We start from the raw sequence: 12,473 nt of genomic DNA on the forward strand, positions 1-12,473 counted from the left end.
TTAAGAGCAGTTGGAGGCCACGGAAGGAGTGTTGTATGGCATTGAAGCTCGTTTGGAGGTTTGTTAACAGTGTCCAAAGGGCCAGATGTATACAGAATGGTGTTGTCTGTAGAGGTGGATCAAAGAATCACCTGCAGCAAATAAATAGAATAATTGATGTTATAAACTGGGTGGTTCGAGCCCTGAATGCCGATTGTCTGACACCCATGGTATACGGTCTGATATACCACGGCTATGACAAAACATTAATTTTTACTGCTCTAATTACGTTGGTAACCAGTTTATAATTGGGGATTTGTGGTATATGCCAATATGCCACGGTTAAGGACTGCCCTTAGCCGTGGTATACCACACGCCCCCGTGCCTTATTGCTTAAATATATTACTTTTAAAGTATGGTTACATTTAATTTGCTCTGTGAATGCAGTGTCTATTCATTGTCCAAACGCACGGCCGCTTTATATTGCTATAGAATTTTCACAAATGCCTTACATTCCCATCATTCCCAAACATTTTATGAATTTATGATAACCTGAAAATGACCATATCTAAGTGCTCACTTGTCTGATGATATAAACGAAAAGGTGTCATTCTTCCTGGGGGTGTATATGAACAGACTGCTAAAATACTGTCAGTTCCACTTTAAGCCTTTATTAAAAGTTTGGGTGAAATCTACTAGTTGAACGGTTTACATTGGTGCACAGACAGTAATTCAGATTCTATTCTATTCCAAACCCCGACTCCAAGTTGACAAAATGCACCAAAATTTGACAAACTGGTGCCGATGTCAAGCACTCATCAACGGGTTTATTGATTAGCAATACATATGGAGCCGTCTGACACGCTACTAATCAAATAGTCAAAGGCTAATCAGAAGCCTACGTCTTAGCTTATTTATCTTTGGGGTGTATCCAAGCTTAGCATGAGTCAATCATCTAGCGGTTATAATAACTGACACGGTTAGTGTTATGTACCTTTGGTTGGCCCGTTTGAACAGAACAAGAAAGCTTTAAAGTGCAATAAGTTAGAATTTCGTCCCCAAATTTTCCAATATATTTATATATGTAAATAGTCACTAGTAGCTAATGTGGCTGAAGCTAACCACTAGCTAAGGTCAATGGACAAGGAGTAGCTTACACTAGCCACCAGCTAGCGAACAGTTTGTAAACAACTTCACTTTAAGTGAGACATTTTGGCTGCTTTTACACAGGGAGCCCAATTCTGGTCTTTTGTCCAATTGTAGGCAAAAGAGCTGATCTGGTAGGCCAAAAGACTAAACAGTGGAAAAAGATCTGAATTGGGTTTCCTGTGTAAATACATTCTTTTTGTTTCAAGTCTCCTTCAACAACTGGAACCGCTAATGGAGGGAAAGTAGGCAGTCAAACTTCCACTCCTGCTGGAGCTAGTGGTAGTTATTTGTTCTAGCTAGCAGATATGGCTAAGTATGCTTGCTAGTCATATATATATATATATACACCCTTGTGGGAATGTTTTTATAGATATATATATATCTATAAGTGTCAACTAATGATAACATTAGCTAGAAAACTGATTGACTTTGCTAAGCTTGGCAACAGCTGTCCAGTCCCAGACAAGGCAGCAAGCAAAAACAACAAGCATTCTGTACATGCATAGTAGCAGTGCTTTGTATCAATCAATTACATTGTCGGAATGTAGAGCAATCAAATTAAACCAAAACCATTGAGGGACTGGTTTCATCTCAGACCTGGCTTACAGCACAGCTGGTGAGGTAAGCTATTTCAGCATGTTTGTCTAAAGTGGAGCATTTGTTCATGTATAATAAGTAATGTATAATATACATTAGGACCAGACTAATCTCAGACCCGTCTCACAGCACACAGCTGGTGAGGTGAAGGACTGAGGGTGAACCCCATGGATGGTGTGAGGTCCAGATCATCCTCTGTTACTCCAGGAGGAGGAGAGAAACGAAAGCGCTGCAGGAGGGAGGTGAAGAAGAGGAAGAGCTCCATCCTGGCCAGACTCTCCCCCAGACACACCCTACGACCTGGAAGAAGATAAAGAGGGAGACAACATATGACAATTAGGTCTACATAGATTTCCTATAGTTGACAAATTGTACACACATTTCCATACCATAAACTCTCCCTTGGTCAAAGCAATTCCCCAAACTCTTAAGTTTAGAGTACCATAGAAAGACTCACTTACCCAGTCAGTATGAATACAGAAACAGTGGAACTCACCTGCAGAGAAAGGCATGAAGGCATCCCTCTTGGTGAAGCGACCTTCCACATCCAGAAAGTGGGCGGGGTTAAAAGTGTGTGGGCTCTCCCATTCGTTTCCGTCTTGTAGGACAGACGTCAGTAGAGGAAAGACAAACGTCCCCTTCTTGATGAAATATCCCTGGAAGGTGACATCTCGGCTGGTGGTGTGAGGGATGGCCATGGGTAAAATGTTGGCCAGTCTCTGGGTCTCATGGATCACTGCATCAGTGTAGGGCAGGTTCTTCCTGTCCTCTGCTAAGGGCTGACGACTTCCTATGACGCTGCTGATCTCCTCCAGGACCCGGTCTGAGACAGAAAGGAGGGAGGACCAAAGTTACTACTCTCAGAGAAAATGTCATCTTAATCTTTACCCTGGACATTTTATAATTTTTACAAGATGGCTTGAACTTAAAACGGGGCTCCGTGTGAACGATACCTTAACCTACGTACCAAAACAATCACCTTTTCTGCACAGTTCCAAGTTATCACACTTAATGCATAACACCTTCTTGTAAAACAGTGGTCCCACTTGTACACAAGATACTTTTTGCAAAACAGTAGACAACAACTACACGAGACAAAGTCAATTGTATAAATCATGTCCAACAACACTGTTAGTTTCTCAATTGCTTGAACACTTTCCTCAAAACCGGGATAACGCAGCCCACGCAAACAGTATCATTTGTCATAGAATGACAAAGTCATCTCACCATTCATTACATAATGGCTCAACAAATACTAACAATCTGTAACGTTGAGTCATGAAGCAGGTGCAGCTGGTGAGGTTAATAATAACGACCATCGCAAGTACAAAACAAGCGCCGCATCAGGACATGAAAACAGAACCAATTCTGCCTGATGACTGAGGTTGGTGAGGGCTATAAGAATGGAGACTAATCAGGGTGGTGATGAAGGCCAGGTGAGCTTAACGACGGGCGCAGCAGTGCGCAATGATGGTTGCCATGTGTGCGCAATGTGGGTGGCCAAGACCGGTGGATAGTAGACTGGTGATGTCGAGTGCTGGAGGGAGAGAGCAGGAGTGATATTATGACCATCATTAAATATATTTTTCTATTAAATAGAGTAAATAGTACGAGATTGTAATCAACTATTTCAGAGACAGCTGTATTCTTGTTCTCTGAATTAGCATCTAATACTAAAGCGGGAAGAATTTCACTAAACCTAAATTGATACTGTTAAGAATTGCAAAAGTGTCCGGTGCTGGATATTGTAACGATGTAAATGTTTACAATGCATTGAAGATAAATCAAAGAGAAGAGATGTTGAAAGTGCAATTGTGACTTTAGTACTGTAAAACCAGTCACTGTACAAAGAGAGTTTTCATGTTAATGGTAAAAGATATGGGAGTACTTGTTATTGACTGTGATATTAATTTTGTTTTGTTTGACATTCTGTACACAATAGGTTTGTGTCCTGTGTAGAGAGATGTGTCTAGTGTTTTGCCAAACAGTGCTTATCATTTGCATTTAATGTGAAAACAATGAGAAATTACATACTGTTGTGCATAAAAGGGATTGTTTTGGCCACGTGGATCCCAGTTTTTGCAGGTAGTCTTGTTATTTTGATGGATGTATTTGCATGTTTAGGGTATCTTTAGTTTTAATGGCGCCGACAGAGATGGCAGCATCGCAACTATCTGTTAGGAAACTGCAGTATTTTGTTTGTTTATGTACTATTTTTTTTTACAGAATTAGCTCTAGAATTGTTTTGTGCCATTACATACAGCCGGGAAGAACTTTTGGATATTAGAGCGGCGGTAACTCACCAGACTACCAGCATCACGACCAGGATTACGACCTGGAGCAGATCATTTGTTTGCTCTCCCCAGAGCAGTTGAACTTATTACAGAGGCTGATCCAAAACAACGCCGGTGGAGGAGAGGTACTCAGGGCGGTCTTCTGGTCCGACTTAGGAAGCGTGCTAACCACCCACCGCTCCCGAGTATTTTACTCGTTAATGTCCAATCGCTGGATAATAAAGTTGACAAGCTCAAGGCGAGAGTTGCTTTTCAGAGAGACACCAGGGATTGTGATATACACTGCTTCACGGAAAGATGGATCTCAAGATATTCTGTCTGACTCCATAAAGCTAGTTGGGTTCTCAAAGCATCGTGCCGACAGGAATAAACATCTCTCTGGGAAGCAGAAGGGTGGAGGTATATGTTTTATGACTAACGACTTATGGTGTAACTGTGATAACATACAGGAACTCAAGTCCTTCTGTTCACCCAACCTAGAATATCTCACAATCAAATGCCGACCGTACTATCTCCCGAGGGAATTTACATCAATAATAGCCACAGCCGTCTATATCCCCCACTCAAGCTAATACCACGACGGCCCTTAAAGAACTTCAATGGACTTTATGCAAACTGGAAACCACATATCCTGAGACTGCATTTTTTGTAGCTGTGGATTTTAACAAAGCAAACTTGAAGAAAAGCCTACCGAAATTCTATCAACTCTATGTACTCGCACGGCTAAAACTCTCAACCACTGTTACACTACCTTCCGTAATGCATATAAGGCCCTTCCCGCCCTCCATTCGGCAAATCGGACCATGATTCCATCTTGCTCCTCTCTTCCTATAGGCAGAAACTCAAACAGGAAGCACCCGTGGTAAGGACTATTCAACGCTGGTCTGACCAATCGGAATCCACGCTTCAAGATTGTTTTGATCATGCAGACTGGGATTTGTTCAGAGTAGCTTCAGAAAATAATAATCTCATTCACCGTATCGGTAAATGTGTCTATCAGAAAGTGCATAGGAGAGGTTGTACCCACTGACTATTAAAACCGACCCCAACCAGAAACCGTGGATAGATGGGAGCATTCGCTCAAAACTGAAAGCGCGAACCACCGCATTTAACCTGTCTGGGCTAGGGGGCAGTATTTTCACGGCCAGATGAAAAACGTACCCAATTTAAACAGGTTACTACTCTGGCCCAGAAACTAGAATATGCATATTATTAGTGGATTTGGATAGAAAACACTCTGAAACACTCTGAACTCATATGGCAGGCAAAAACCTGAGAAAATTCCAAGCAGGAAGTGGAAAGTCTGAGAATTGTAGTTCTTCTTTTGGTTCTCTATCGAAACTACAGTGTCTGTGGGGGACGTTGCTCTTCCTAAGGCTTCCATTGGCTGTCTAAAGCCTTCAAAAAGTGGTTTGAGCATTTTCCTGTCACTGGGCAGATAATAGGAGCTCAGTTTCTGAGTGGTCTGCCTGGCAACAAAGGGATTGGATATGCTCGGTCCCGCGAGCGCGCCCCTCCTTCTTTTTCTTCTTGAATGAATATGCTATTGTCCAGTTGGAATATTATCACAATTTTACGTTAAAAATACCATAAAGATTGATTTTAAACAGCGTTTGACATGCTTCTAAGTACGGTAATGGAACATTTTGACTTTTCATCTCTCGTTCCGCACTTGCGCGTTATGCCTTTGGATAAGTGATCTGTACGCATGAACAAAACGGAGGTATTTGTACATAAATATGGATTATTTCGAACAAAAACAACATTTCTTGTGGAAGTAGCAGTCCTGGGAGTGCATTCTGACGAAGATCAGCAAAAGTAAGAGAATATTTCTAATACTAATTCTGAGTTTAGGTTGCCTCGAACTTGGCGGGTGTCTGAATAGCTCGCCGTGATGGCTGAGCTATGTACTCAGAATATTGAAAAATGTGCTTTCTCCGTAAAGTTATTTTAAAATCTGACACAGCGGTTGCATCCAGGGGTAGTCTATCTATAATTCTTAAAATAATTGTTATATATTTTGCCAACGTTTATGATGAGTATTTTTGTAAATTGATGTGCACATTCACCGGACGTTTTGGTGGGAATACATTTTCTGAACATCACACGCCAATGTAAAATGCTGTTTTTGGATATAAATATGAACTTTATCGAACAAAACATACATGTATTGTGTAACATAATGTCCTAGGAGTGTCATCTGATGAAGATCGTCAAAGGTTAGTGCTTCATTTAGCTGTGTTTTGGGTTTTATTGACACATGTCCTTGCTTGGAAAATGGCTGTGTGATTATTTTTGTCTATGTACTCTCCTAACATAATCTAATGTTTTGCTTTCGCTGTAAAGCCTTTTTGAAATCGGACAATGTGGTTACATCAAGGAGAAGTGTATCTTTAAAATGGTGTAAAATAGTTGCATGTTTGAGAAAGTTGAGTTATGACATTTTGTTGTTTTTGAATTTTCCGCCATGATATTTCACTGGCTGTTGTAGCTTCCCACCTAGCCCATAGAAGTTAACCAGGGCAAGACTGGGAAAATCTGCAAAGCTATCAAGCAGGCTAAACGTCGGTATTGGGACAAAGTTGAGTCTCAGTTCAACAGCTCAGACACGAGGCGTATGTGGCAGGGTCTCCAGACAATCACGGATTATAAAAGGAAAACCAACCACGTCGCGGACACCGACGACTTGCTTCCGGACAGGCTGAACACCTTCGCTCGCTTTGAGGATAATACAGTGCCACTGACACGGCCCACCACCAAGGACTGCGGGCTCTCCTTCTCCGTTGCCGATGTGAGTAAGACATTTATGTGTGTTAACCCTCGCAATACTGCCGTCCCGGATGGTATCCCTAGCCGCATCCTCAGAGCATGCACAGACCAGCTGGCTGGTGTGTACACAGATGTATTCAATCAATCCCTATCCCCGGCTGTTGTCCCCACATGCTTCAAGATGGCCACCATCTCTTTCTTAGGTACAGGGACAAAGGTAATTTAACTAAATGACTATTGCACCGTAGCACTCACCTCTGTCATCATGAAGTGCTTTGAGAGACTAGTCAAGGATCATATCACCTCCACCCTACCGGACACCCTAGACCCAGTTTAATTTGCTTACCGCCCCAATAGATCCACAGACGATGCAATCACCACCACACTACACACTGCCCTAGCCCATCTGGACAAGAGGCATACCTATGTAAAAATGCTGTTGATTGACTATAGCTCAGCATTCAACACCATAGTACCCTCCAAGCTCATCAAGCTCGAGGCCCTGGGTCTGAACTCCGCCCTGTACAACTGGGTCCTGGACTTCCTGATGGGTCGCCCCCAGGTGGTGAAGGTAGGAAACAACACCTCTTCACTGATCCTCAACACTGGGGGCCCACAAGGGTGTGTGCTCAGCCCTCTCCTGTACTCCCTGTTCACCCATGACTGCGTGGCCAAGCACGCCTCCAACTCAATCATCAAGTTTGCAGATGACACAACAGTGGTAGGCTAGATTATCAACAATGATGAGACAGCCTACAGGGAGGAGGTGAGGGCTCTGGGAGTGGGTGCTAGGAAAATAACCTCTCACGCAACATCAACAAAACTAAGGAGATGATCGTGGACTTCAGGAAACAGCAGAGGGAGCGACCCCCTATCCACATCGATGGGACCTCAGTGGAGAAAGTGGAAAGTTTAAAGTTTCTCGGCATACACATCACTGACAAACTGAAATGGTCCACCCACACAGACAGTGTGGTGAAGGCGGTGCAACAGCGCCTTTTCAACCTCAGGGAGGCTGAAGAAATTTGACTTAACACCTAAAGCCCTCAAACTTTTACAGATGCACAATTGAGAGCATCCTGTCGGGCTGTATCACCACCTGGAACGGCAACTGCACCGCCCACAACCGCTCCAGAGAGGTGGTGCTGTCTGCCCAAAGCATTACCGGGGGCAAACTTCCTGCCCTCCTGGACACCTACAGCACCCAATGTCACAGGAATGCCAAAAAGATCATCAAGGACATCAACCACCCGAGCCACTGCCTGTTCACCCCACTATTATCCAAAAGGCGAGGTTAGTACAGGTGCATCAAAGCTGGGACCGAGAGACTGAAAAAACAGCTTCTATCTCAAGGCCATCACTAGCACATCAGAGACGGCTGCCTATAGACATAGATTTGAAATCACTAGCCACTTTAATAATGTTTCCGTATCTTGCAATACTCATCTCATATGCATAAACTGCACTCTACACTATTCTACTGTATCTTAGCCACTTTGTGTTTACATATTGCATGACTCATCTCATTTGTATATACTGTATGGTATTCTATACTACGCCACTGACTGTTAAACAGCCATATCCAGCACATCAGAGGCTGCTGCCTATAGACATAGATTAGAAATCACTGGCCACTTTAAGGAAATTAAACACTAGCCACTTTAATAATGTTTCCTTATCTTGCATTACTCATCTCATATGCATAAGCTGTACTCTACACTAATCTACGGTATCTTATCCACTTTAATTGTGTTTACATATTGCATCACCCATCTCATATGTATATACTGCATTCTATACTATGCCACTGTATCTTAGTCCAACGCCGCTCTGACATGTATGTATATATTCTTAATCCATTCCTTACTTAGATGTGTGTATATTTGGGTACACAGTTGAAGTCGGAAGTTTACATACACCTTAGCCAAATACATTTAAACTCAGTTTTTCACAATTCCTGACATTTAATCCTAGTAATAATTTCCTGTCTTAGGTAAGTGTCACGTCCTGACCAGTATAGGGGTTATTTGTGATTGCAGTTTGGTCAGGACGTGGCAGAGGGTATTTGTTTTATGTGGTTCAGGGTGGTGGTTTGTTTAGAAGGGTGTTTGATTTATTATTTCCGGGTTTTGGGTTATGTTCTATGTTTTTGTATTTCTATGTTCTATTTCCCAGTCATGTGAAATCCATAGATTAGGCCCTAATGAATTTATTTCAATTGACTTATTTCCTTATATGAACTGTACTTCAGTAAAATCTTTGAAATTGTTGCGTTTATATTTTTGGTCAGTGTACATTTTAAAAATGCATTTAGTGTTATGAAAAATGGCACTGAGTTCTGTGTCTTGAAAATGTAAAACGATGTTCCAAAAAATGCTTATACGTAAATAAGGAAAAGCTGCACACAAACAATATACACCTGTCCAAGCTGGAGGGTGGGGAGGTCAAGTTGGAAGGTGGGGAAAGTGCATTATCTGTTCGACATTGAAGGATGTTTTTGCAAGTGTAATTTTCTGAGAATCTTTCTGAAGACATTTTGCAGAACATTTTTGAACTCTTTTTTTTATTTATCTTTCTGTTCTAATAATAAATATTATAATTGTGTATTCTACTCCAATCACTGTCTCCTTCCAGGTATTTGTGCCACTACTCTCCCTCCCAAGTTAAGAACCTGTTGTCCTCTATGGCTACAGTATCCTTTATTGCCACAAATACCACACCATAGTACAACTCCATTCTGTCTGTCTGTCTGTCTGTCTGTCTGTCTGTCTGTCTGTCTGTCTGTCTGTCTGTCTGTCTGTCTGTCTGTCTGTCTGTCTGTCTGTCTGTCTGTCTGTCTGTCTGTCTGTCTGTCTGTCTGTCTGTCTGTCTGTCTGTCTGTCTGTCTGTCTGTCTGTCTGTCTGTCTGTCTGTCTGTCTGTCTGTCTGTCTGTCTGTCTGTCTGTCTGTCACTTTGCTGCCTTACACATGTAGGTTATCCTAATGAGAAAATCTGGTTGAAATGTCGTCATTTCAACACATTTCGTTACATTCATGTAGATTACAGCTTCATTCAGTGTTCAAGCATTTGAAACAAACTATAAACTGGTCTGTGGTTCAAGTGGGCAATTTGGAAATGTTTACAGCAAGTAACACCTTGATTGTCTTGCAGTACTACAATCACTTGCAATGTCTGTACAAAGGTGTGTGTCTGTGTGCTCACTGATGCTTACCCTGTATAAGGGGGTACTTGGCCATTAGCATCAAAACCCAGCGTAGGGTTGCCCCTGTGGTGTCTGTACCAGCAGAAAACAGGTTGGCCACAGAGGATATCAGGTTGTTGTCATGGTAGTGAGAGTTCTTGTTGCCAGATTCCTTATACATACAGAAAAAGCATTTTAAAGGGGCGAAAATATTTTTTCCCCTCGATAGTCATGGTCGAGCAGTCTTTCCATTCTTTTCGAAGGGCAAAGATTTGCTTTCAAAAATGTGTTTTTACATGTAACTTCTACACACATTTTACATACATGGTGTAGCAGTCTTAGCTGCAGCCTCCAGAACACATACACTGAGTGTACAAAACATTAGGAACAAATGCTGTTTCCATGGCTTAGACCAGGGATCATCAACTAGTTTCACCCGCGGGCCAATTTTTTTCTCTCAAACCTTTCTTACATTTGTAGACAATCACACGTGTCTCTCTATTATGCATGGGAATACTTGGCAACAGATTTCCAAAATTAAAAATCAGTTCCTAGTGTTTTTACAGTCTTTTGTAAAAATAAATAAATAAAATTGAAACCAAATAAAACCACCCGAGGGCCAAATTCGGTCTCTGGGCTGCCAGTTGGGGAAGCCTTACATAGACTGACCAGATAAATCCAGTTGAAAGCTATGATCCCTTATTGATGTCACTTGTTAAATCCAAAATCAGTGTAGAAGGGTAGGAGACAGGTTAAATAAAACATTTTAAGCCTTGAGACATGGATTGTGTATGTGTGCCATTGGGCAAGACAAAAGATGTGTCTTTGAATGGGGTATGGTAGTAGGTGCCAGGCACACCAGTTTGAGTGTCAAGAACTGCAACGCTGCTGGGTTTTTTCACGCTCAACATTTTCCCATGTGTATCAAGAATGGTGCACGACCCAAAGGACATCCATGCAACTTGACACAACTGTGGGAAGCATTCTAGTCAACATGGGCCAGCATCCACTTGACACCTTGTAGAGTCCATACCACCAACGAATTGAGGCTGTTCTGATGGCAAAAAGGGGTGCAACTCAATATTAGGAAGATGTTCCTAGTGTTTTATACACTCAGTGTATACCGCTGCAGCCTGGGCCCAATGCCATTTCAGCACAATCTCTCCTATATTTTCTTCATTCTCTATCACATGGGCCATTTACGCATTACTCAATGCCCACTAAATCCCTAGATTTTATTCATTCAAAGAATTAACATGTTTTATTTCTGGGGGGGGGGGGGGGGTAGATCAGCTTTAATATTGCAGATGGAAGCTACAATCTATCAATGTAAATGTCAGCATCATTTCCAATCCCCCATACTGTTTTTGTAAATATGTACAGTGCATTCCGAAAGTATTCAGATCCCTTGACTTTTTCCACATTTAGTTTTTTTACACCATAATTGTAAAATGTATTCAATTTATTTGTTCCTCAATCTACACACAATACCCCATAATGACAAAGCAAAAACAGGTTTAGACATTTTTACACATTTATAATAAAATAGAAATCGTAAAAATTCCCTGTCTTAGGTTAGGTACGATCCCCACTTTATTTTAAGAATGTGAAATGTCAGAATAATAGTAGAGAGAATGATTTATTTTGACTTTGAATTTCTTTCATCACATTCCCAGTGGGTCAGAAGTTTACATACACTCAATTAGTATTTGGTAGCATTGCCTTTAAATTGTTTAACTTGGGTAAAATGTTTCGGGTAGCCTTCCACATGCTTCCCACAATACGTTGGGTGAATTTTAGCCCATTACTCCTGACAGAGCTGGTGTAACTGAATCAGGTTTGTAGGCCTCCTTGCTCGCACATGCTTTTCAGTTCTGCCCACAAATGTTCTATGGGATTGAGGTCAGTACTTTGTGATGGCCACTCCAATACTTTGACTTTGTTGTCCTTAAGCCATTTTGCCACAACTTCGGAAGTATGCTTGGGGTCATTGTCCATTTGGAAGACCCATTTGCGACCAAGCTTTAGCTTCCTGATGTCTTGAGATGTTGCTTCAATATATCCACATAATTTTCCTGCCTCATGATGCCATCTATTTTGTGAAGTGCACCAGTCCCTCCTGCAGCAAAGCACCCCCACAACATGATGCTGCCACCCACGTGCTTCATGGTTGGGATGGTGTTCTTCGGCTTGCAAGCCTCACACTTTTCCATCCAAACATAACGATGGTCATTATGGCCAAACAGATCTATTTTTGTTTCATCAGACCAGAGGACATTTCTCCAATAAGTATAATCTTTGTCCCCATGTGCAGTTGCAGACCGTAGTCTGTCTTTTTAATGGCGGTTTTGGAGCAGTGGCTTCTTCCTTGCTGAGCGGCCTTTCAGGTTATGTCAATATAGGACTCGTTTTACTGTGGATATGAGATACTTTTGTACCTGTTTCCACCAGCATATTCACAAGGTCCTTTGCTGTTGTTCTGGGATTGATTTGCACTTTTCGC

General features: G+C 41.9%; 1 protein-coding gene across 2 annotated transcripts in view; it reads right to left on the minus strand.

Moving 5' to 3' along the window:
• Positions 1–628: 628 nt before the first annotated feature.
• LOC106601851 (cytochrome P450 2K1) overlaps positions 629–12,473 on the minus strand; it is a 33,672-nt gene continuing 21,827 nt past the window's right edge. For both annotated transcript variants that reach the window (XM_014194264.2, XM_014194263.2), the window contains 3 exons: positions 10,001–10,142; positions 2,222–2,548; positions 629–2,025 (listed from right to left, as the gene is read on the minus strand). In XM_014194264.2, the coding sequence (XP_014049739.1) occupies positions 1,838–2,025; positions 2,222–2,548; positions 10,001–10,142 (657 nt within the window). In that variant the 3' untranslated portion in view covers positions 629–1,837. The remainder of the gene's footprint in view (positions 2,026–2,221; positions 2,549–10,000; positions 10,143–12,473) is intronic.

This window comes from Salmo salar, chromosome ssa03 (genome assembly GCF_905237065.1).
Source record: "Salmo salar chromosome ssa03, Ssal_v3.1, whole genome shotgun sequence".
NCBI lineage: Eukaryota > Metazoa > Chordata > Actinopteri > Salmoniformes > Salmonidae > Salmo > Salmo salar.